Source organism: Podarcis raffonei, chromosome 3 (assembly GCF_027172205.1).
Source record: "Podarcis raffonei isolate rPodRaf1 chromosome 3, rPodRaf1.pri, whole genome shotgun sequence".
NCBI classification, from domain to species: domain Eukaryota; kingdom Metazoa; phylum Chordata; class Lepidosauria; order Squamata; family Lacertidae; genus Podarcis; species Podarcis raffonei.
Window position 1 is genome coordinate 92,405,837 of NC_070604.1, and position 25,536 is coordinate 92,431,372.

At 42.7% G+C, this 25,536-nt stretch overlaps 1 protein-coding gene across 1 annotated transcript in view; it reads right to left on the bottom strand.

Moving 5' to 3' along the window:
• Positions 1-25,536, bottom strand: part of XDH (xanthine dehydrogenase) — a 68,735-nt gene that overhangs the window by 18,809 nt on the left and 24,390 nt on the right. The window contains exons 10-24 of the mRNA XM_053383009.1: positions 19,328-19,469; positions 18,090-18,182; positions 16,672-16,823; positions 15,593-15,686; positions 14,170-14,279; positions 11,318-11,502; positions 10,202-10,376; positions 9,493-9,582; positions 8,973-9,142; positions 8,481-8,604; positions 7,136-7,255; positions 5,980-6,076; positions 4,865-4,989; positions 3,488-3,621; positions 327-414 (exon numbers count right to left, since the gene is read on the bottom strand). Of these exons, the coding sequence (XP_053238984.1) occupies positions 327-414; positions 3,488-3,621; positions 4,865-4,989; positions 5,980-6,076; positions 7,136-7,255; positions 8,481-8,604; positions 8,973-9,142; positions 9,493-9,582; positions 10,202-10,376; positions 11,318-11,502; positions 14,170-14,279; positions 15,593-15,686; positions 16,672-16,823; positions 18,090-18,182; positions 19,328-19,469 (1,899 nt within the window). The remainder of the gene's footprint in view (positions 1-326; positions 415-3,487; positions 3,622-4,864; positions 4,990-5,979; positions 6,077-7,135; positions 7,256-8,480; positions 8,605-8,972; positions 9,143-9,492; positions 9,583-10,201; positions 10,377-11,317; positions 11,503-14,169; positions 14,280-15,592; positions 15,687-16,671; positions 16,824-18,089; positions 18,183-19,327; positions 19,470-25,536) is intronic.

A 25,536-nucleotide genomic window follows, 5' to 3' on the forward strand; every position in this document is an offset into this window, starting at 1 on the left:
GATCCAAGGTATGACTGTACTGCTAATACTGGTGGTCCATATATCTCTGTACTGTACTGTACTGTACTGCTAATACTGGTGGTCCATATATCTCCCAATGCTCTATACTCCAAATCAACCACTTTGGCCACACCCATCTTTGACATGCAGCCCCCACAGGGTTGGCAATGGATGACTGTGGCCGTCAGCTGAAAAAAGGTTGGCCATCCCTGTTGTGTAGGAATGAACAATGCATTGTACCTAAAGATCCCCTTACATTTTTTAATGTGACCTTCCCAAGATGGCATACTTCTCTTAAAACAACAACAACCAACATTTCAATTTACCTTATACTGCCCCAAAAAGGGATGTCTTCCACCAGAAATCAGCATATCTTCATCTCGATCCAGCATGCATCTTACTGGGCGACCAGTCCTGTAAGGGCACCAAAATCAGGCTGAGAATGAGCCTGTGTCATATAATTGACACAATTTATTTTCATACATACGTACGTACAACTTACAGGCAATCCCAAAAACCGAATTTGAATAGCTTACAGGGATTTAAAAAACAAAAACAAACTTATAATAAGCTAATAAAATGCAGGTGAGAGAAGGTTACTGATTATACAGCATCACTATTAAAAAATGACTTTGAAACAGAGTAAAGGGGGAAAGATTTTGCAGCACTAACAACACAATCCCATACATATTTATTCAGAAGTAAATCACACTGTGTTCAGTGTAGCTTATTCCCAGATAAATGCACACAGAAAGGCAGCCTTAATGCATTAAAACTAAAAGGCAGAGAAATTTAAATGTCACAGGGCTTAAGCAATATGAAGCTACAACATAAGTTAGAAGGCCTGGGAAAATTTAAAAAATGTTCTTGCCTGGTGCCCAGTTCATCAATTTGTGCAGTTGTCTCATTGACAAAGCTGTAATTAATATTTCCAGTGTGTCTGCTCCAATACTGAAAAAATTACTGAGGAATCCTGTGTACTTTATCATCCTTCCTCTTTATCCAATAAGTCTACTGTGGACAGCTGAAATCATCCTAACATTTACTTCTCCATATTTTAATTAATGGTAGATCTTTCACTTCCCAGTGTTTTTAATCAATCACTTTGCTTCCATCAGGAAATGGCAATTTCCTGTCCTGTTCCAAGTTCTTTCAAAGGCACGGGAAGTAGTGCTAGGTAAAGGTACCCCTGCCCATGCGGGCCAGTCTTGCCAGACTCTAGGGTTGTGCGCCCATCTCACTCAAGAGGCCGTGGGCCAGCGCTGTCCGGAGACACTTCCGGGTCATGTGGCCAGCGTGACAAGCTGCATCTGGCGAGCCAGCGCAGCACACGGAACGCCGTTTACCTTCCCGCTGGTAAGCGGTCCCTATTTATCTATAACCTCCCAAATCCCTGGTATTTCATGAATCTTACTCACTGATCCATTTCCAGAATTTCTGGGTTTGGGCAATGCCACTGAATTGGAATTGCCACTTTAAAACAAATTATTGTAGGACTTGCTTTTAAAGGCTCTGCCTCTTTTCTCTGCCTAAAGTACCCAATACTAATTATCTTATTCTATAGTTCTAACTTGAAGGTTGGATCCCCCCACACCTTCCAGAGCCTGTTTTGAAATCCAGAAGTTCTGCATCAGTGGTGGAAAAACTATGGTCTCCCAGATGTTGAGCTCCAAATCCTATTGTCATTGTCATTATTAAATTTATTATCTGCTCTTCATCAGCATGTCCCAGGGCAGATTACAACAGTTTAATATTTAGATTAAAAACAGTTAAAACAGGCTACAGTCAAAATAACAGTGTTGATCCTGAAAACACAAATTTGAGATGTCCATTGGTCCAGCATGGCCAATGCTCAGGGATGGTGGGAGTTTAGTCCAATAACATCTGGATGACCACAGCTGCCCTGTCCACCACTGAACTTACAGGAATCCAGTGGGTTCCAGGTGGTTCTGGTAGCTTCTGTGATGCAGAATTAGTGTGTTGGCAAAGCTTCCAGAACTAACTGTGTTGAAAATTAACAGTCTCACTTTAATAATTAAGCTTGTTTTTGTTTTTTGCTTGCCTTAGAAGGAGGAATTCTTCTCTTGCAATGAACCATGAAGATACTTTTCATCTACTTTTCCTAGAGTCTCCTGAAGATGAACATGCTAGATCAAGTTAAATTTGACTTGAGTTTTTCCGATTTGTCCGTCAGTGACCTATTACTGTCCAGCTCTGCTCCCCCGGCCCCACAACAGCTTTGAAGTCACTACACCCCACCCCAACCCCATGCCACCTCCAATAGGATTCTGCACTTACTCCTTCACCTCCCAGTTGTACCAGCCAATGCTGGTCCTTCAACCTTGCAGTTATTTATTTTATTTTATTCTTTTTTAAAAAAGGAGATATATAAAAAGGACCAACCCCCCCTCCAAAAAGGGGGGAAACCTGACGAACAAAAAAAGGGGAAATATTTGTTTCTGGATTTAGTTTCAACCACATCGAAGGCCTGCTTTTGAACTGGGGCTAACATCTAAAACTCAGAAAAACATGTTCTGTTGTGAAGTAGGGAGAGGGGCAGGCTATCCCAGGGAAGATATAAATAGTTCTGAATATCAACGCTGTGTTGGGGAGGGGAATCCCTTTGGCCTATTGATCCAGGAGTCTAATGACTGCAAAACTTAGTCCTTGTTAAACTAGTGGCCTTCTCTAAGGCTACAAGATATGGGTGGGCTGACCATTTACAATAGCGCACCACATTTATAATTAACAGCAAACAAGTCAAATCACACTGTAAACTGGTTTCCATCATGTTCCTTCACAGCAGTGGAAGCTGCTGCTCTTCCCATGCTGGAGAAGAGTAGTCCCCCATCATGCGTAGAGCAACACAAATAAAGATGCACAAAGTGCTCAGTTATGTGGATGTCTAGTTCATACTGTTTCTCTCTCACACAAAAGAATGGAAACTTTCACAAATTTCCCTTGCCTTTGAGCATTCATGCGGAAGACGCCTGTCAAATAGGCTATAAGCATGATAGAAAATGGAGGTCTTCTGCAGTATCATCTAGGATGGCTTTAAAAGAGGATTAGATGAATTAATGGAGGAAAAGTATATCAGTGCCTGCTAGCTATGATGGCTATTGCTCTGTCTGCACAGTCAGAGGTGGTAATGCTTCTGAATAACAATTACTGGAAACCTCAGGAGGGGAGGGTGGTATTGTGCTTGAATCCTGCTTGTGGGTTTCCCATAGACAACTGGGTGGCCACTGAAAGCAGGATGCTGGACTAGACAGGCCATTGGCCTGATCCAGTGGGCTCTTCTTAGGTTCTTATGCAGAGTTATGAACTCCTAAGTGGTGAAAGGAGCAGGGTAACCGTCCTGCCAAAGTAAATGCAGATGTTCTAGATCTGAAACAAGTCCATAATCTTGATCCTCTTATAAACAACAAAGAGTTATCCTAATATTCAACTTCAGGTTATCCCAATGTGGCCATTCATCACAACTTACTTATCTGCAGCCACTGCTACAACTGTAGAGAGAATGGTGTTTCTTGTCTCTTTGCCTCCAAATCCTCCTCCCATTCTCTTGACTCGAACCACAATTCGATTTGACGGGACCCCTAAGGCATTGGCAACAAATTCCTGGTACCAAAAAACAAAAAAATACATCAGCCTACAGGCAACAATAGAGTCACTGAGAACAAGACACAAGAGCAATCCTACTCTTGAAAAGACGTTTATATATACACTACAATACAGTGTCACCAATTAATGAGCATCTCACTGGAATTTCTAGTACTGCTCTGAAACATCTTTGGCTAGCTTACTGGCTCACCTGTAATTAATAGCACAAAGAAGCACGAAGTCCAGGTCTCTTTGGTGTCCATTTATTTACATAGGACTTTTTACAAAGTTGAGTGGGAAAGAAGGATTGGTAGCTTTGAAGAATAAAATATAAATGCCTCCATTTCTCCACAAACATGCAGCTTTTTGAAGGTGCAGATCTAGCAGGCAGAGTTTTGTTTTTGTTTTTCAAGTGCAAATAGCCTCATCAGGGGAGGTGCTGATAAGTTGTGGTTTCAGGGCAGGCAGGCAGGCTGGCAGAAATTTATTTTTAATGCTTTATTTCCCCGGCTGCTGTCCTAAAAACATGAGAAGAGCCCTGGAAATCTAGTCCAACACCTGTTCTCAAAGCAGCCAAGCCAGATGCCTATGGGAGACACCCAAATGCAATAGCACTCTCCCCACTAATGATTCTCAGCAGCTAATACTCAAGTAAAACATAGGCTGAGGGAAATTCCTCTACTGAAATTAACATCTGTATTGGTGGATTCCTCACTGGTACAAAGGTCTACAGTGGAGGAGGGAAATGTTACATTCTGTTTCTCTGATTCCATTAATTTTCAGCCCATCCTGCACTGATGCTAATGCGCTTTTAAAAGCCTGCATGTTAGATGCAAATATGAGTTTAACATCATGTGTAGTTTGTCCCAACCAGCAGATGGCTCCACATCTTAGGTAGAATACTTCTGAGGTGGAAATGGGTGTGCCGCAAATAAACTGAAATCACACAAATTCATAGAAGGCCAGGCCATAAATTCCTGCTAACCAAGCTGGCCAAGGAGACTGAATCTCACACTCTGGGCAACCTCAAATCACAGAACAACAAAAGATGGTACTCCACAAAAACCACAGGATGCCTTTACTCCAGCACTGCCCTGTGGCTTCTTCATAAGCATCCAGTATTTTAAAAAGGAGACAAACATAATCGCAAAGCACTTATGCAAACCAAGTGGGTTTTTGTTCAACAATATTGCACAGGTTTTGTACTTCAGTTTCACGGCTTCATTCGCCAGCTTAACGCTTTCACAAGGGATTACCTCACCTGTGTCTTTGTTAGGTTCTGAGTAGATACAAAGAGCTCCATTTCTCCATCTTCTCTCTTTGGCACAGCAATAGTACAGTGAGACTCCAGATAAAAATGCTCCTGTCCACCGATATATATCTCACCTGGAAGGGGGAAAGAAGAAACCTCCCAATGTAGTAACTATCTAAGTCCAAAGGATTATTTGGGACTTAAATGAGCCTTCCAGCCACCAAATTTCTTCTTCTAAGTGCTCAAAATCTAAGGGCTCGGGAGGAAATGAAGATCCTGTGTCTATCTCTTGCCTTCATCACCTTGCTGCCACCAACAGCACCACCTGCGGAACTTCTCCCAGTTCCCAAACCATCTCTCTTCCTTCCCTCTCCTCTTTAATTTCTTCTTAACAGGAAGAAACTGGATTCCCTGGAATTTCACACTGCTCAGAGATCGGGGTGGCATGCAACAGTCTACAGTCTCCCATCGCAAGAGCCCTCAAACAAGCCACACTTCCCAGAGTAGAGACCACTCCATTGTGCTCTTAGCCACAGCAGTCAACAGCCAACTTGTTGGTATTTTGTAGGTGGGTGGGTTCCAAGCCCATACCAGGACATTTATATTTGTACACAATTCAAGTGCAACAAAACTACATTTAAGAAGGAATGGACTTTTGCAGTTAAGAAGTTGATGGGGGAGGATGAATTGAAAAGTGTGGAATGAACAAATGATAATGGGGAGATGTATAAACACTCTTCAAGCAGGATGAACACTCCTTGTCACAGAACTTCCCCACATAGATATGTGAAGATCAGATACACACCAACCTCCACAAGTAAGCTTTGTGCAAGCAAATCAGGATAAAACCTGGAGGAGCCCTCAGACAAGTTGGGATCCTCCAACCAACCAGTTTGCTCAAGGAAATGTTGCCAAGTTTCACCCAATTCTAGGAAATGGGGAGAGCTTGGGCTAAACCGTGGACCAAACCAATGTGTTCTACTGATGGTTCTCCCATTTCTAACCATTTTTCCAGAATTGGAATCTCAAGCTTGTTACACTGGTATGATTCATGTGAAGATTGCATAACATTAATGATTTTCTTAGATGCACATAACCTTATAAAGAAGAAAAAGGGATCTCACCTTCCACAATATGATCAGCCTCTTCAAATCCTTTCTGGATGTTCCCTTTCTCAATCTTCCTCACAAGCTCAAAGAAGGACTGTTTTTCAATGGCTTCCTGGGAAAATTACAGGAAAATGATGGATATTTGGAAGTGCAGCAGACAGCTTTGCTTGCTGTGTATAGATGCCCTCGAATCTCTGCCTTTCCATTCTGCTTGATAAAGTGCTGCATAACTTAGCCATGGTTGGGTCACTTCTAAAACATAACCTCACCTATTTTGCATCTGGGATTAGGGACAATACAGAACAGAGATCCTCTACTTTTGACAGTTGTGTGGAAGAAAAAACATTTTGGTGAAGCAGTGTAAGTGTTGCAGGAGTGAAAAAAGCAGCACACAACCCAATTCCCTGTTCTTCACAACTCCCAGAGCTTCAAGATCCATCTCTTTATTGGATGCAGTCACCCTACTTGCATCTCCTGTTCATCGGGATTAACATCAGTATCCAACCTTGCCGCTGAAATAAGTATAACAGACTTCCACTCACATGACAGGACTTTCCTTTATTCACTTCCACACTGCAGCCTCCAGCGTGCCCTCAAAATCTTCTCCAGAGGTTTGCAGGACCTCCAGAGCAGGTTTTGAGGGTGTATGGAGGGTTGCAAGATGGAGAAGAGGAAGTGGACCTCTAGATACTGTGCAGAAGTCCACCTGCCCAGCAATGGATATAAATTGAATAAAATCACAAGTGGTGTCCCTGCTGGAGCTAAGCAAGTCTGGGTCTAGCCAACACTTGGATGGGAGACAATCTGGGACCATCTGCTCGGCGATATAGATTGCATGGCTCTGGCCTATGAGGAATGGGCTTTATGCATGCAGGACAACACAATGGAATAGGGGCCAACATCTGTACGTCAGAAGGGGCCCAAGAGCAGAAAAAGACTGCCCCCTATAGACAGAACACAGGCTATACACATATAGCACACAGACAGTAGTTGTATGGAGCTAAATAAATTATTAAATAAAAGGAATATTCTGTGCCTTAATTCTCTCTTTCTATTTTCACCCATCCATATCAGAATCATAGTAGTAAAAACTCAAATAGCTGCCTCCAAAGGATTTTTTAAAAAATCTCGACTAATCATCCAGAAGGGGATTGCAGTAGTGTCACCTTACCTCAATGGTGACAATTGGTGTAAGGTCCTCATATGTGATCTTCACTGCTCTGGCAGCTCTTCGGGAATGTTCTTGTGTGTCTGCCAATATTCCACCAATGATGTGGCCAACGCATGTGACCTACAAGTCAAAAGACTTCAGTTTATTCACTGACTTCTGGGAATCTCAGTTCTGTTTTGTTCTTTGTGCTGTGGCATTTAATTTTGGACACAGTATCTTTGAAATGCATCTTCATTTAAAGGGGGAGGGTCAGGATTTTGAATGAAGATATGCAGTTAAATAACAGAAGGAGGTAAAACTTCAATGCACACAATCGGAAGTGACCCACTGAGTTCAAGTGGAAGTACTTGTTCTTCACATAAGAGTAGACAAGATGGAAGCCTTGCACAATATGTCTGCACCAGCTCGATTCCCCTTGATTATCATTTCAAGCACAGCAAGTTTGTGCCTTATCCTATTTTCTGCCATTCATTCCCATGCTTAGAATTCTACTAACAAGTTCCTGACATGAATAACTGTTAATACTTCATCAGGGAGGCATCAACATCTTGCAATTAGTTTGCAGGTTATCTGTGCAATTATTTTAATTCCAGCCCTTGTCCCACGTATCCTCCTTCATTTAGTAGAGGTTCTCTTCAATTTTTTCTTTTCTTTTCTTTTTGAACATGCACAAATCTACTAATTCACTACAAAATTTCTTCTATTAATTTCTGAAGGGGAGTACGGGAGTGAAAAGGTACTGGAAGCCTTTAGGTAGGAAACATAAGCAAATATTTGGGAATATCCTTTCTAAAGAACCGGCAGATGGATTTTATCTTCTGATCTCAAGCATCATAGCATTAAGCTTGGAGAGAAAGACCTCTGCCTCCTCTTCAAGGGTAAAAAAAACCAGCATCCCCCCACCAACTCAGCAGTTAATGCAGTTTGAAATGCTGACTTGAAGTGGAGATTCAGGGCACTCTCTGTGTGTCTCCTATCTTATCTCCAGTCTTGGCTTCAAGTCCTGGAAGACCTGCTCCCTGCCTTGCAGGCCTTTTCCACCTGGCGTGGGAAAACAAGGCCCGGACTGACTCCAACTACAAACGCTGAGGCTGCTAAACAGACTCTTGGTCTGGGGTATTGTTTGGAGAGGGGCGTTGTTGCTGTTTAAAGATACAGTATCAATATCTGAGGAGAAGGAGGAGGAGGATGTGGTACTTTGCACTTTATTTACAGATTAGGAGATCTTAGAAAGCAGTTGGGGCTGGCAGGCCACATCTAGCCCAGAGTCTGCAGGTTAGCCACTCTTGCCTTTGGTACAGCTTTGCACACTTTACAAAAGGAAGGGGAAAAGGTAACTACATACAGTGTCCTTTGCAAAGACGGTTTCATCATTAGCAATCCCAGTGACGTTACTCCCTGGAACATCCTTAGCGGAGACAAAACAGACAAAACCAGGGACATTCTGGGCCTCTGTGGTGTCAATAGAACTGAGGAAACAGAACAGCACAGAGAAGCATTACTCTATGTTATCTAGCCCCACAGCTCATGTAAGCAGTCTCTGAAGAAAGGATTCCCTAGAGAAAGTTTGGCCAAAGTCCCAAAGCCTAAGCTGCCCAGCTGCCATGTGGCAGACTGGAGTCACAGCACAGCTTGACTCTTCTAGCCCAAGCTCTTCTTGCAAGCTACTCTCAGTGATGGAAACTAGCTACACGTTTGTTGTTTTTTGTAACGTTCTTGAGAGTGGAGGAGGCAGAGGTGCCTGGTTCCTCTGAACTGATCCTCTAACTGTCAGAGTGGTGGGCACTTGGCTATCACTAGTGTAAGAAAATAGATCTGTTGCAGAAACAATACATACACAATCTTGGCATGGGCTTTGGTGCTGGTAACTAGTGTTAGGTACAGCTCATTCTCGTAGTGAGGAATGTCATCACAATAGACTGCCTCCCCACTTGCTTGCTTGGCAGCTGAAAGATGCACAAGGGGTCTCCCCACCATGTCTTCAACGGACTGTCCAGGAGGCACTTCCTGTAACAAAACCAAAGGCTGGTCATACATGCCCAGGACTAGTGGTCAAATGTTGATGCTAATATTGCTGGCAAATATAGTATCTTCTCCAAAGTCTAAAATTCCAGTACTGGCAGTGGGGCCATGAGGATGCTTAGAGCAATAATCGTCATCACTTTCAGCCTCATGGAGAGCTCGTTCTATGCAGGAAGAAGTGCTCATTTAAGCAAATAAAAAAGAGGAAAGAAGGCCAAAGTAAGAATGGGAATAAGTTCTTGATCAATATGAGACCTGGGGAATGGAGACGAAGAGTAGCACATTTTATAGACCTGGGAACTGGAAGGCATGATCATTTGGTTCCTCTTACTTACCTGGAAAAACTGTACATTTTTAACAGGATCCTTGTGAAATAATTGAGTGGCGCTGGCATACCTAGCAGGGACCGTATCAGCAAGATTATTCTGTAAAAACATATTTGAAATCCAGTGTAAGTCTACTCATATGCCTCTTGCATTTTGCACACAGCATTACTCTTATTTTTAAAAACAAACCCAAAAACTTATGAACAGCTAATACTACCTATGCAACTTTCCCTCTTTGTGACTTGTGTAAAAAAAATCAAATCACCCAAAGTTCCAGTTTTGGTCCATCACTGTTAGAGGAGGGATTTGAGAAAGGAGCAAGTCCCCTTTTCCTTTCCAGATTTCCCCCTTTCCCTCCTCCTCCTCTTTTAGTCTGTTATGACAACTGCCCACTATAGACCATGCCAGAAAGCTTCAAGGACCCAGAACCTACAGTGCAAAACACCTACCACAAAAGACTTATTTCCTCTATTGTGGAGATGGGCAACTTGTGGCTTTCCACATATTGTTGGACTACCAGTCCCATCATTCTTGTTAATTGGCTATGCCTGCTGGGGCTGATGGGAGTCCAACAATATTGAAAGAACCACAGGTAACCCATTCCAGCCTTCTCGTATGCCAATTTCTAAAGGAACCCCTAGAACTCAATAGAATCTGTCTCTACACACTATGGATTCCTGCTGAACCTTCAACCCAGCAAGAGGATGGAACCACTCACGTTGCCATTGAGTTCCCTGCCTAATTTCTGAAGCACCGTGAGATAGAACTTGAAGAAGAAGCTGAGGACAAGGGTCCGTCGGAAGTCCACCATGCCACCCGGGGCTGAAGGGGACAGGTTCATCTCGCCAGCCAGCAGGCGACAGGATTCCTGCAAGAGCTTTTCCTTCCACTCCCTGTAGGGGCATAAACCCATAAATTAACCCAAAACTCATTTCATTTGTTCCACAGTCCTTAGGCCAGGTCAGGGGAGTTGTAACCCTCCAGATTATGTGGGGCTCTCCAGGTCCCATCAACTCTAGTCAGAAAGGTCAGGGATGATGGAAGTTGTAGTCTAACAACATAAGGATAGCAACAGGTTCCCCATTGCTAACTTAGACCATGTTTATCTCCAATGCATCTGCATTGCTGATGGGGCAAAAAGAACCAGCGGTGTCAACATTTATCTTGTATTTTCATCTTATGAACTGCCCCAAGAGATTTTGATGAAGGGTAGTATTCAAATCTAAGAAATACAAAATAAATAAAAACACGGTAGCAGAAACTGTCAGCAAGGGGTTTGATATCCAAGATTCTCATGCAGGTACATGATGTTATGAGGGTTCTTGTTTTTTCCTTGAAGGGGTAGAACATATGCAAAGACTCTTCTAACCCTTGGATCCAGCAAGCTTTGAAATATAAGCCACACCAGGCAATCGGCCATGAAGGGGAATAATGAAAAGGGGTCTGTGAGAGATGGAAAATGAGCCCACAGCTCACAAATAGTTAGGACAATGTGAGGGTTGAAGAGTGAAGTGATGTGAGTCAGAAGAAAAAGCAGCAAGCTGGAAAGAGAGATAGAGAATCTGTTTGAATCCAAGGCTGCAAGATGAATGAAGCAAGGCCCTTTTTGGGGTGTTAATGCTGTGAACCTCTCCACTGTAGGCTCAAGGTTGTATATATGTGTTAATAAACCATATATCATAAAGACACCACAGTCTCCGCTGGGCCACATTCTGAAGAAAATGCAAAACCTGGGAATGCCAGGAACCCCTGGAGCCTTGCACCACATGGAGATTAGGGTGATGTGCAACAATAATTTCCTCTGTTACACAACATCAGGGTCTAATTTTCCTACCTTCCAATGAGCTCCTGACAAGTTTTAACAGCCAATACAGTTGTGGGAGCCATTCCTCCATAGCTCAGCTTAATATCTTGCACTTGATCAGTTCCTTCTTGAAACAGGACTCTCATCCCACAGGTCACTATAGCAATGTCATCCTCCCGCCTTGAAGCTTGCTTGAATGCTGAGAAATATTCACCCTAGGAGAAGAAAAGGAGAGAAATGTTTGCCTCAATTTGTTCTCTTTGAGCACAGGTGGGATCAAGAGAATGGACAGGTTCATAGTCCATTTCTATACACAGAACTAAAAACCAAAAAGTTCCCAAAAATATGTACTTTATTTTCAACCCAGGGCAGCAAGTGCAAAAAAAGCAGCTGTTAATGCATATCAACAATATTAGCCATTCATTTGTTTGTTTGTTCGTTCATTTGTTTGTTCATTTGTTTGTTTGTTTGTTTGCTGCCCATCTGACTGGGTTGCCCCAGCCACTCTGTGCAGCTCTCAACAAAAAATAGTAAAAACACAAGACAACATCACACACTAAATTCATTCTGCAACTTAGACCTCTTCACTAAACAGTGCATAAAATTAATGTGTAAGGCTAGTTGTTCACGTACTTCCTTCTCTATGAACACTGGTCACTAACAGAAAAGTAGGATTGTCTGGATAGCAAAGTTTTGAGTGGGTTAAGTTGACTGGGCTAGTTGACTATCCATTACCTCCAGTATCAGAATTTAGTGTTTCGTGCCCAGTTTGCCATGCGGTCAGGTGACAGTACCACATGTAAGATGGCAGAAGAGGCTGCCGTCTTGGACAGGGTTACTTCCAAATGAGACTTCTTAAAAGGAGCAGGATTTAATGTTGTTTTATGTATGCACAGCAGAGGGTGCTGTGAGCTATATTTCTAAAAAGCAAAATTCACTGTTTGGCAGATAGAATCACAGAACTGTAGAAATAGGATGTTAAACCAGACATGGGGAACCTGTGAACAGATGTTGTGGAACTTCAACTCCCATCTACCCCAGCAAGCATGCCTAAGGGTCAGGGATCATGGGAGTTGTACTCTCACAATAGCTGGAGCACCACAGATGCCTCATCCCTGGATTAAACCATCCCACTGCAACAATTCAAAACGTAAGGGTTTGGGTCAGTCCTTTGTACTGAATCTGAAACTACACTGCTGCACGTTCCTGCAAAGCAGGCATGAGATTCCTCCCGAGGCTGATATAACACTGGAAAAATTAAATCTAATCAACGGTTTCATGCAGTCGGTGCCAGTTTCTATCTTGCACTATGAGACACAGCACCTCTGGGGTCCATATTGCTCTGCCCTGAAAAACAATGCAAGCACATTTCACTTTAGAGCATGGGGTTGTTGTTTTTCACACTTTCCACTGCATGTAGTTATTCTGTTTGATGTATTTCAGAGGATAGGTTTTGGGGTACTTACTTCTCAGCTTCCTCCCTTACCCCTCCAGTGATTAGAGTGGCAGGACCAAACCAGACCAGTCAGTGAACTTGGCGGGGGTGTGTGTGTGGTTCAGATATAAAAGACAACAGGACTCCTGCACAGTCACTACATAAGAGACTGTGACTACCTATCCATGAAGAGACTTTTGTGACAGCAAACCCAGGCTTATGATTGGCTCTCTCACAAGTGTGTCCACATCATCCATGTCTATCTCAGCCATGCTTTAATTTATTTATTTTTGCATGTACACCTAAATTCATAAAGTGCAAATCAGCCTGATTCACTGAGAGAGGAGGTCACAATCTTTGCCCATCTTTTCCCAGGACAGCAACTCTGACCGAGTTACATTTCTACAGGTAGGTGGTAACAAAGCCACTTGGCTCTGATTAATATATTGGAAAGCAAAGGACTCAGCAGGGGAAGGGGATACGCCTGCCTTCCATTTAGAGTAGAGGTGGGGAATCTTGGCCCTCCAGGCGTTGTACTGTAACTCCCAACATCCCTGACTATTGAGTGTGCCTGTTGGGAGGAGGAATGTGAGTTCCTCACCCTTGAATTACAGGTTCATTCTGGTCCCTCGTCTGTGGCACAGAAACAGTTATTCCATGCCAACTTAATAACGGTATACTCTATTGGAACAAGTGCTGAATCCTTGAGAACAAAGAAAACCTAAAATAAATATTACATGACCTCACTTAAAATCAATGGAAATCCATTGCTGGAAAACTACTGTAAGCTGGAGGAGTTCAAGAGGGACTTGTCCTCAACTAACCCTTACAATTTATTCCCAAACAAATGCTTTCACTTCAGTCAAAAAGAGGCAAAAAAGAGGAACAAACTTGGTTCCTTTAACTGGCTGTCTTGAGTTTCCTTGAAAATTAGGCTAACTTCCTCCCACCATGACCACACAATAAAAAAAAAAGAATAAATAATACCATTTTAAATATAAGGGCTGATCCTGAACAACTATCAAAAAAATTTTGATCAATGAGCTCTTTTCCTAGAAGTAGGGCCTGAGAAGCAATGGGGGCTGAATAATGTGGTAATCTCCTCTCTCTCTCTCTCTCTCTCTCTCTCTCTCTCTCTCTCTGTGTGTGTGTGTGTGTGTGTGTGTTACATACATACTCCTTCTTGTGCATATTTCAAAATGTCCCAGGGCTGTACTTCACTTGAAGGAGCTGGGGAGTATATTGGTTATTTTCTAGGAACTAGCAAGTGCCGTCTTTCCTTCATTTTCCTTTCATTTTTGTGACCTTCCTGCATTCCTGTGGATACTCACCTTTCCTTCAAGGATGGATCAGTAGAACCAAGAGAGATTTAGCCTTCCCATTAAAGGAACTGCTGCTCTCTACCTAGCTTTCAAAGCAGTGCTATACTGTATTCCAATCACCTCACCTTCCTGCTGAAGGGAATCTCAACTGAGAGCAGTATTTCCTGAGGTTTAAGCTTAGTCTTCCTATAACCAGTGAAGAATGTCTCATCCATCCTTATAGTCCTCCTTCCCTCTGCAAAAAAAAGACATTACACAGTGGGTGGGATGTGTAGGGAAATCATATTCCATTTCATTCATTCTTAGTGGGAGTGTTGCTGGTTTTGAGTCTCTGCAATGAGAAACTATGGAGCTATACTTAATGGAAGAACATATTCTAGCAGCTACAGTCATGCTGTAAAGTATATTCCCATAATGTGTGTGGTTGTTTTTTTCCTCTTGTGTACTGTCAGGTATTGACTGGCATCAGCAACTTTTTGCAGGGTTAGGGTCTCCTGAAGACCACTCTAAATGGGTTAAGCAGGACATCCTTGCTGACAAAACTTGGGAAGTCAAAATCATGAACCCAGGGCAGGCAGAAATTGGTATCAAGACAGAGGCTAAAAGGAGGCACTGTTGTGGCAGAGGGCATCCCCAGCCACAAGAGTAACACCCTTTAGGGAAGAGCAAGGGGTGGGGTAGGGACTCTCTTGGTTGTATTAGCATAGATTTTCCTCTCTGGGTGAGAGCCAAGGATGGAGGGATGTTGGGTGGAGTAGCCACATTTGAGAGGCAGGTTGGTTTCATGTATACACCCTAAGTGTTTGTGGTTATGTGATGGCTTCAGTGTTAATCTGGAGTGAGAGGCAACAGGGAAGGAGATGGTTGTCAACAGGAGAGATGCGCCCTGCAAGGTTTGATGAGAGGGTTTTGTCTGAGCACCTTCTCATATATGATCAAACCCAGCTTGCCAAAGCACAACCACAGAGGGGTGGTGTGGGTGTGTTAGGGAACACACTTAAGCTCACAAGTACAGTTGCCCAACACTATTACATGTGAATTGAGTGTGCACCCATGAACGGGCCCAACAGTCCTCTTTAATGGTCAAAGATTCTGTGACAGGAATGCAGAGGTTCCTTGACAGACATTAATATGTGAACAGTGTAAACCTTTTTTGACCACTTGGATACACACTGCATATGAGCTACCAATACTGCCAAATACAAAATACTGCCTCATATGAACTGCCAAACCCTGCAAAATTTCAAACACTGAAATCAATCCAATACAGATAGAAAATATCTGGAGGGCATCTAGAGGCTATCTCTGCATTCAGAGTGACCTGGAAAAGATTCACCATCAAAATCAACAAAGCAAAAGAAGGATCTACTGGAGCAATGCTACCAAGTGTTATCCACCAAAGCTGATGGGAACAACAGGCGCTGCAGTGCTACCTGATTCACCCCAGAAAGAACAGAGGTACAAAATTCCCTGGGCTGTTATCATTATCCTAAGTGAGCCAGAAGATGGTTGATGATGCACCTTCTGCCATTCTTACTTAAAGCTTACCATTTGATGCCAAGGTCAGTTTGCTCCCACTTGCCATAAACACTGGATTTAGGTCAGATATTGGACTTGCAGTCATTATATTTCCCCCAAGAGCCTGAAGCCAAATACAGAACGTCGTTGGGTTAGAAAGCAGCCAGAAAGGCATTGCGAGAATACTTCTTTCCGTTTAAACACTGTTACTGAAATCAAATCCGGGCGGGGGCAGCACCCAACACAGGGGTGGAGCAACATGAGTGAGGGATTTGATGGAGCCCAAGCCAGTCCACTTGCAGGAACGGGACCCAATCTGAGCCTCTCTCTGCCTACTGTATACTCCATACTCCATATGCCATTGTATCTCAGCTCCCATCAGCACCAGACAACAATCAGGGGTGAGGAGAGCATGGTATAAGAGGCAACATATGTCTGGATACCAGTTGCTCTGAATTACTAGTGGGGAGACTGCATTCAGGTCCTGCTTGCAGGCTTGCCCAGGGCATCTGGTTGGCCACTGTGAAAACAGGCTGCTGGACCAGATGGACCTATGAGCTGATCCATCAGGGCTTTTCTGAGGTTCCGCAACCCTACTCTAGAGCTCTCTTGCTCAGTGCCTTTCCCCAACACTTCTCACCTATAATGCTCCTTCATGTGAGCAATGTGCAAAGGGCCTAGAGTCAAACTGCAAGTAAAACTGCAAAGCAAGGCAAGATTCAAAGGAAAGGCGCATTGTGCCTGCTATTATCTCATTTGAGTCTTTCCGCACTTCCAGATAGGCTGTTTATTTATTTTTTAACAACAAATAACAACAAATTACTAGCCTGCAATTCAGTGCAATTATTGTTCCACTTTTCTGACTGTGAGTCATCTGACAAAAAAAAAGTGACAGAAAATTGCACTGGAAACTACAGCATAGCAACTGATAGCTGTCAGTATCATATAACCTCCATGCAAACACATCAGGATGAATGAGCAACAGGCACAGGCACCGTATAATCTTGTGCAAGTTTGTGCAAATGTATTGGCATGAATTCTCAAGGAACAACTGTCCTGAAAGCAGCCTTTGCTCACATCAAAAGAAAAAAGGTTTTGAGAGCACTTACAGCAACATTTCGGATCTGAGGCCCTGCAAACCACCTCAGTTGTTCTAGGACCGCTTGAAACACCTCTGATTTGTAAGGAGGAAGGTGAGCCACCGCTTTTTGCAGAACCTCTTCCATGTGGCTCAGAGAGCATGAGGCTCCAAAACTAATTCCTGGAAAAGCAGAGACACAAGAGGGATTTGGCTGGTAGCTATAACGTAGTCTCTCAAGATGAAAGAGCTGCCCTGAGGCATTGGCAAGCCTTGGCAGTGGCATTGCAATGGGTTACACCCTGGGTTCCATGTCTGCGGGGGTGACAAGAAGCCACCCCGCGGGGGCTCATGGCTCCGCAAGCAGCCATCGTGCCGCCGCAGTCACCTTTGGAGGATCCTCTGTTCGCGGCTGCAGCCTCAAGCAGAGGATCCCGGCACCAGCAGCAAACCGATAAGTACAGCGCATGTGTGGCATAGCATGCGTGCACTGTACATAGGGATGCTGCACATGGGCTGTATAGCGGTTTGCCGCCAGCACCACTCCAGCGCCGTACCGACGGTGCCGGAATCCTCCGTTCGCGGCTGTAGCGGTGCCAGAGGGATCCCGGCACCGTCTGTATGGTGCTGGGGCATCGTCGCTACGTACGGGGACGTCATACGTAACAACGCCGCACATGTGCCCTTGGTAGTGATGCCCGCCCCGGGTGTCATGACACCTTCCTTCGCCCCTGGGCCTTGGTAGCATTTTAAGGCCTCTAAACCAAGAGGCTGTGGCTTCTTGGAAGTATTTTATTTCCTTCAGCTTATATCTTGGGAGTTCCTGGGGCACCAGGAACTCTAAGCACAGTTAAAGGATGTTAAAGCTGTCAGCATGTCAAGTTCAATGGAGACCGGTACATTTGGCCATATGAGGCGGTGCCCAACCTGTGCTGGTCTCCCTGCCTTCTTCTCCACCAGCCCCAATGGGCACCAGCCACCACTGAGCCAGCTGTCATGTTTAGAGGATGCAGAGGCAGGAAACTATTTTAGATGTGCCACTTTTTGCGAGAAAGGCAAGGAGTGACTGAATCTATGCTGTGCTGGGTGTGTTATCAGCGCAGACAGACACAGACACACTACAACATGGGGGTTCACTCCCTTAAAGAAAAAAATGAGGCAGTTTGTTCAGCAGCATGCTCACTAATAGCATGCAAAGTAGACAATTATTTTCATTTTGGAACTGCCTACATAAATGCAAGCGGTACACCTTGGCCTCAGGAACAAAGAAGGTATCAGAGCAGGGGATCCACCTACACACTAGATCAGTAGTGGGCGGGAGACAGGCCTGTGGACCTAATTAGTGACAAATCAACATCCAGAATCCTTTGCATTGCTTAGAAGTCTTTCCTTGCACATTCCTCAGGCCCACGGCCTGTCTCCTGAGGCGATAAGCATGTTGCTACTTACCCTCCTCTGTGTGCTGAACAGAGTTCATTTCAGGGATCCAAGTTGGTGCTATGATCACAGGGTACAGCATGTTCTTTAACCGCATTTCAATACCTCAAGGAAACACAATCCAATGAGGTCAATGCAGACATGGCAGCCGGCCAGACTTAACAGGTTTACCAGTGAAAGAGCAGGGCTGTTACTTAACAGGCCCAGCCCACCGAAGCCTGTTTCTGTGACGATATCTATAGCGACTCTTAGAGCTTTCGCCTGAACAATCTCTCCACAAAGCATTTGCACTGTTTTGCCATGGAAGTTTAAGGTCAAGGGCCAAAGGGATTGCAGCTAGCAAAGTCAACAAACACTGCCTCAGCACACACAGTTTGATTTCTACGGGAAATTACAAGATTCTAGCTAACATGGCATTAGCAAACCACGAGGGTAAACATCAAGAGTGGGGACAATAGAGACTTAGAAAGGATGGTTTTCGGGAGATTTAATTAGTCTGGCTACTTTCCACTCCTTACCTAAAATGTGCATTGTTTTCAAATATGTAAAGGTCACCTCTAGACTCTCAGAGGATAACAAAACCAACTTGCCATTAGGTTCTGAAAGCCCCAATATCTGCACTGGAAGGTGCAGTTTGCCAGGAGCCTGGCCAAGGGTGGGGGCATGATCAGATTCTTCATGCCAATCTCAGGCACTACATGCTTTGCATGCAGAAGGTTCCAGAATGAATCCCTGGCATCTCCAGGCATGGCTGGGAAGGACTGACACTCTTGAGAGCTGCTGCCAGTGAGTGTCAGACAAGATTGAGCTAGATGGACTAATGGTACAGCTTAGTATAAGACAGTTTGCTATGTTCCAGATGGAGCACATCAATTATACCTCAAAGCTCAACTATTAAAAAGCTCAACTATTACAATGGAGGCAGGGCAATCTCTTAAAGAAAGGCATAGGTAAACTCTTAACCAGGCAGGCAATTTAAGACCTTGTCCATACTTCTGTTTGTGCCGCCACTTTCCTCCAGAGAAAACCTGCTCTTTACAGCTGAATCAGAGCAAATGTCAGGCAGATTTTCCATGGATTTACATTTGCTCTGATTTAGAGGGGATTTTCCCAGGGAAAGCAGTGGGGCAAAAAGCAAACCGCTCAGACCCATGCTTTCTGGGCCTGGAACAAGCAGAAGTGTGGACGAACCCTTAGCCTTTGCATTGTACTGACAAAAAACTCAAACAGAAACTGAGTTCTTTCCTTACCTACTTCAGTGTTCCCCACCACAAGCTTGGCAGTTGGGTACTGAGCTTTGAGCACCAACAGTTCCTTGAGGCTTGAGGGCTGAAACCACATCACTCGCTCCCCTTTGAAGCATAGTTGCTTCTGAGGCTGATCAGTGTGAGTCTGAGGAAACAACACCAGATTTAGCTTCAAATCACAATACGTTGGCACAGGAGCAAGGAATCTAGGCTCTGTTTGATTCTTCCTATGGCGAAGCAAGACTGAAACCATAAAGCTATGACAAGAAACAGAAAAGTTAGAAGCAGTCAACTGTTACTGTTGTGCTTTGGTGCCTTGCAAAGTTTTCATAGGCAAAACAAAACCATATCTTAGGTGAAAGCAACACCACAAGGTAACTTTGTCCTTCAATATACATGTAGCAAACAGCCTTCCAAAAGTCATTGAAGTTTAACCTTCCAATGCTTTGGACAGATCATTATGATTATGAACCTCAGCCACTTCTTTTTTAAAAAAATGATATTTATTAAAGATTTCCAATTTAATACAATAAAAAAGAATCAAAAAGAAAAAAGCAAAAAAGTTTAAAAACACATCAAGTTCACAATGCTTATTTTTCAATAACATATTTCCCTGACCTCCTCATACCTCCCCTTCTTGTATTCCAATTCAAATTGTTAGTTCAGCAAATCCTTATCAATAATTTTTAGCCTATTTCTATACCCCCCTTCCCCCCCCCATATCACTCACAATGTTACAGCTAAAAACCTCTTAATTTCTATCCGACATCATTCAACATTCATTCATTTTACAATATTTCTGTAAGTAGTCCTTGAATTTCTTCCAATCTTCTTCCGCCGACTCTTCTCCCTGGTCACGGATTCTGCCAGTCATTTCTGCCAATCCCATGCAATCATCTTCATCTGCCATTCTTCCAGAGTGGGTAAATCTTGCGTCTTCCAATACTTTGCGATGAGTATTCTTGCTGCTGTTGTAGCATACATAAAGAAAGTTCTATCCTTCTTTGACACCAATTGGCCGACCATGCCCAGGAGAAAGGCCTCTGGTTTCTTCAGAAAGGTATATTTAAATACCTTTTTCAATTCATTATAGATCATTTCCCAGAAAGCCTTAATCCTAGGGCACGTCCACCAAAGGTGAAAGAATGTACCTTCATTTTCTTTGCATTTCCAACATTTATTATCGGGCAAATGGTAAATTTTTGCGAGTTTGACTGGGGTCATGTACCACCTATATATCATTTTCATAATATTTTCTCTTAAGGCATTACATGCTGTAAATTTCATACCGGTGGTCCACAACTGTTCCCAGTCCGCAAACATAATGTTATGTCCAACATCTTGTGCCCATTTAATCATTGCAGATTTGACCGTCTCATCCTGAGTGTTCCATTTCAACAGCAAGTTATACATTTTTGACAAAATCTTAGTTTTGGATTCTAACAGTTCTGTTTCCAATTTAGATTTTTCCACCTGGAAGCCGACTTTCTTATCTAAATTGTAAGCCTCCATTATCTGATAATAATGAAGCCAATCTCGCACTTTATCTTTTAATTTCTCAAAACTCTGCAGTTTCAGTCTATCTCCTTCTTGTTCCAAAATTTCCCAATAGTTCGGCCATTTGGCCTCCATATTGAGCTTTTTCTGAGCTTTTGCTTCCATTGGTGACAACCACCTTGGGGTTTTATTCTCCAATAAGTCCTTATATCTAATCCACACATTAAACAATGCTTTCCTGACAATATGGTTTTTGAATGCTTTATGTACTTTAACCTTGTCATACCACAAATATGCATGCCACCCAAAAACGTTGTTAAAACCTTCTAGATCCAAAATGTCTGTGTTCTCAAGAAGCAGCCAGTCTCTCAGCCAGCAGAACGCTGCTGATTCATAATAAAGTTTAAAGTCTGGCAGGGCAAATCCACCCCTTTCCTTTGCATCAGTTAATATCTTAAATTTTATTCTGGGCTTCTTGCCCTGCCAGACAAATCTAGAAATATCTTTCTGCCACTTCTTAAAACAATCCATCTTGTCCACGATTTGCAATGTTTGAAACAAAAACAACATTCTAGGCAATACATTCATCTTTATAACTGCAATTCGACCCAACAAAGAAAGCTTCAAATTTGACCAAATTTCTAAATCTTTTTTCACTTCCGTCCAACATTTTTCATAGTTATCTTTAAACAAATTCCCATTTTTAGCTGTCATATTAATCCCCAGGTATTTCACTTTCTTAACCACAGTCAAACCTGTTTCATTCTGAAACTTCTCTCTTTCAGTCAATGTTAGATTTTTCTCTAAAACCTTAGTTTTTGACTTATTCAATTTAAATCCTGCCACCTGACCAAATTCTTGAATTAGTTCTAAAACTCTTTTAGTACTAGATTCTGGCTCCTGTAACGTCAAAACTAGGTCATCTGCAAATGCTCTTAATTTGAACTGTTTAGCTCCGACCTGTATACCTTTAACCAACCGGTCCCTTCTAATCATGTTCAGCAGGACCTCCAGGACCGATATAAAAAGCAGTGGGGAAATTGGGCACCCCTGTCGTGTCCCTTTTTCTATCTCAAATTGTTCCGTAACCACATTATTTACAATTAGTTTAGCCTTTTGTTCAGAATATATTGCACCTATACCATTCTCAAAACCTTGGCCTACCCCCATACCCTGTAAGTTCTTTTTCATAAAACTCCAAGAAATATTGTCAAAAGCTTTCTCTGCATCCACAAATATCAGAACTGCTTTAGTGTTTATATTCACTTCTAGCTTTTCCAAAATGTCAATTATATTCCTCAAATTATCAGATAGATGTCTTCCCGGTAGAAAGCCCGCTTGGTCCTTATGAATCTCTTCAATCAATACTTTTTTCAGTCTCTTAGCCAAAATATCAGCAAAAATTTTGTAATCCACATTTAATAAGGATATGGGACGGTAGCTCTTAAGTTGAGTCTTTTCAGTTTCCGTTTTCGGTATAAGTGTAATATAAGCCTCTTTCCACGATTCTGGTGCCCTTTTCCCTTCCAAAATTTCATTGCAGACTTCCTTCAGAGGTTGTAATAACCACTCTTTCAAAGATCTGTAATATCTGGAAGTCAGCCCATCCGGTCCTGGAGACTTGCCTAATTGCATGTTTTGAATGGCACCCTCCATCTCCTAGTCAGATATTTTAAAATTCAACATTAATTTACTTTCTTGTGAGATTTTTTGTAGTCCATTTATTTTCAAAAAACGGTCAATGTCCATTTCATTCTGTGGCCCTTGTGCATATAGTTGTTTGAAGTACTTCTGGAAGCAATTTCTGATCTCAATTGGATTATGTATGTCCTTTCCTTCTACTTCCAAATTTGTAATGGTATTTAGTTTTTGTCTTTTTTTCAATTGCCAAGCCAATAGTTTCCCACACTTATTCGCTGATTCAAATGTCTTCTGTCTCATTTGTTTAATTTTCCATTCTATTTCCTGATTCATCAATTCCATATATTGTACTTGATATAGTTTTATTTCTCTCAAGATCTCCTGCGACTTTGGCTTTACTCTCAGTTTGTTCTCTCCTTCTTTTATTTTCTCCAGAATTTTATCTTTTTTCTCATTTCAACTTCTCTTCTTTATTGCGTTCTGTTGTATCAAGAACCCTCTCATCACAGCTTTACTTGCATCCCAAATTACTCTTTTTTCAACATTGGTAGTCAAATTTATTTCAAAATAGTCTCTCAAAGTTTTTTGGGCCTTTTTATATACTTCTTCATCTCTAAATAGGGTGTCATTCATCCTCCATCTAAAGGAGGATTGTTGTTGTTTGCTTCATCTCCATCTTTACAGTGTTATGGTCTGAGCAATTTTAGGGCAGATTTCCACTTTCTTTATCTTTGGTGCCATTCCTCTAGTAATCCAGATTTGGTCGATTCTAGTCCATGTCATTTTAGCCTCAGAGAAGAAGGTTCCCTCTCTCCCCAGGGGGTTCTTAGTTCTCCAGATGTCAATCAAGTCCATATTGTCAGTCAATTCAAAGAAAGTTTTTGGTAGTCTACCATCTTTGGTGACTACCTGTTTTTGTGCCTTGTCCATGTTTGTAGATACTACTCCGTTCATATCTCCCATCAGAATTATATTACAGTCCATATAGTCCAGAAGGATCTCATGCAACTTCTTAAATAATTCAGATTTCCCCTCGTTCGGTGCATACACCCCTACAATCAAAAATTTCTCTCCTTGAAATTGAATTTCAATTGCCAATGTCAGGGAACTGCCATCGGAGCCAAGAGTGGAGGTAAGGCTCCCCAACGATGCAGGAGAAGGGACCAGCAGGGAGAGAGAGAACACTTCCTTTGGGGAAGGAAATCGGCGTGACACCAGGAAGAAAGGGGAGCAGGGAAGGACTTCGGAGAGATGGCTCCAAGACTCTTCCACAGAGACCAGTGGGGAGAGCCCAGGACCTCCGCTGGCCACGCCCACTCTGTGCAGAAGACTTCCACGCAGGGAGGCTAGGCGGAGACTTGGCGTCAAAGAGCTTTTATGTTGGAAGAAGTTCAGAAAACGGCCACTGACGGATTCTGCCAGTGACTGAGACAGCCACGGAGAAAGGGCTGTCCAGCCAGGGAAAGGTTTAGCCAGACAACGTTGCCTAGAGCAGCAGCCCCCTTACGCACGAGCAACCCCAATTGCCTTTACAGCCAAATATCTTCCTTGTTCATCTTTAAAAATTAATTTTGGTAGAAATTTCTCCTTTGCATATATCACCACTCCTCTCTTTTTAACTTTATCAGACGAAATAAACTCTTGTCCCAATCTCTTATTAATAAGTATTTTCCTGTGTAGCCTCATTACATGTGTTTCCTGTAGACAAATCAAGTCCAATTGTTCTTTTCTTAGTATGTGGAAAACACATTTTCTTTTTCGAGGGGAGTTCAGTCCATTACAATTCCAACTTAGAAGTTGCAGAGCCATAGTAGGTTACTTAGTTTTCCCTCCAACTGCACCGAGTTGTTGTTCTTCTTCTGTTGGCAGTGTGTCTTTCCCTGGGCCAAGAAGTCCAAATGATAGGTTTGCTATATCTAAAATTCCTTTTCCTGATGCGGGTTGGTCCTCACCGGCTTCCACTTCCTTCTGTAGGTCCTCCTCGTGGTCTTTCAAAAACTTGTCTTTATCATTCACTGTCCTTATTCTTATTTTCCTTCCTTTGTATTTGAAAGATAGACCTTGGGGAAATTCCCACCTGAAGAGTATTCTGTTTCTTCTCAATAGAACGACAAGATCTCTGTAATAAGTCCTTACCTCCAAAATATGTTTGGGAATATCCTTAAAGATCTCCACAAATGAGTCTTCAATTTCCAAAGTTCTTTGGTAGTGCAGATTCAAAATTTTGTCTCTTTCTTCTTTTGTTCTTAAGGTAATCAAACAGTCTCTTGCTTTGTTCTTTCTTTGTCTTTTACCAAGTCTAAATGCACTCACTATCTTGAATTCTTCCTTCCCCAGGTCCTGTTGCCAAAAATCTGTAAATTCCTTTGTAAGGAAGTCCGCCAGATTATCTTTCTCACTTTCAGGTACTGCTCTAATTCTTAAATTTCTCTCCTTTCCTTGTAATTCAATCATAGACAGTGTCAGATCATGATCCTCTAGTTTCTTATATACCGGTGGTATCTTCTCCTGAGTAGCAATTGCAATTTCCTTAGCTTCCTCTGCTATCTTTCGAGTCGAGGCCAATTCCTCTAGTAGTTTTTCAATGGACTGTGTATTAGAATTCACCTTCTTTCCCAGTTCATTAATACTTGTAGTGTTCAAGTCAATTTTTGCTGAGGCCTCAGCTACTTGTTTATTTGTTTCTGCTACTTGTTTTTTTGTCTCTGCTACCTGTTTGGTTAAATTTTCCAAAGATTCATTAATTTTGCCAAGTGCCTGTGCCAATACGTCTTCAGATGACATAGCTTTTGGTTTTACTTGTAAAGCAGCAGCTCCTACTGTACCTGCTGCTCCGGATGTTGAGGCCCTTCTCTGATGTGTACTATCAGTCTTGTATTGTCTGCCGGACCTGGTGGTTTTTTCCTGTGCCAACTCTATCTTCCCTTTCTCATTTGCCATAACACTCTCATGTAAAACCCAAGGTCAGTCTCACGCCTGGCAGATTTGTTTTGAAGAGGAATTTTCCAAAGCTTGGTTATTTAGTGGCTTAGTTGTTGTTGCAAAATAGTCTCCTCTAGGGGGACACACTTCCA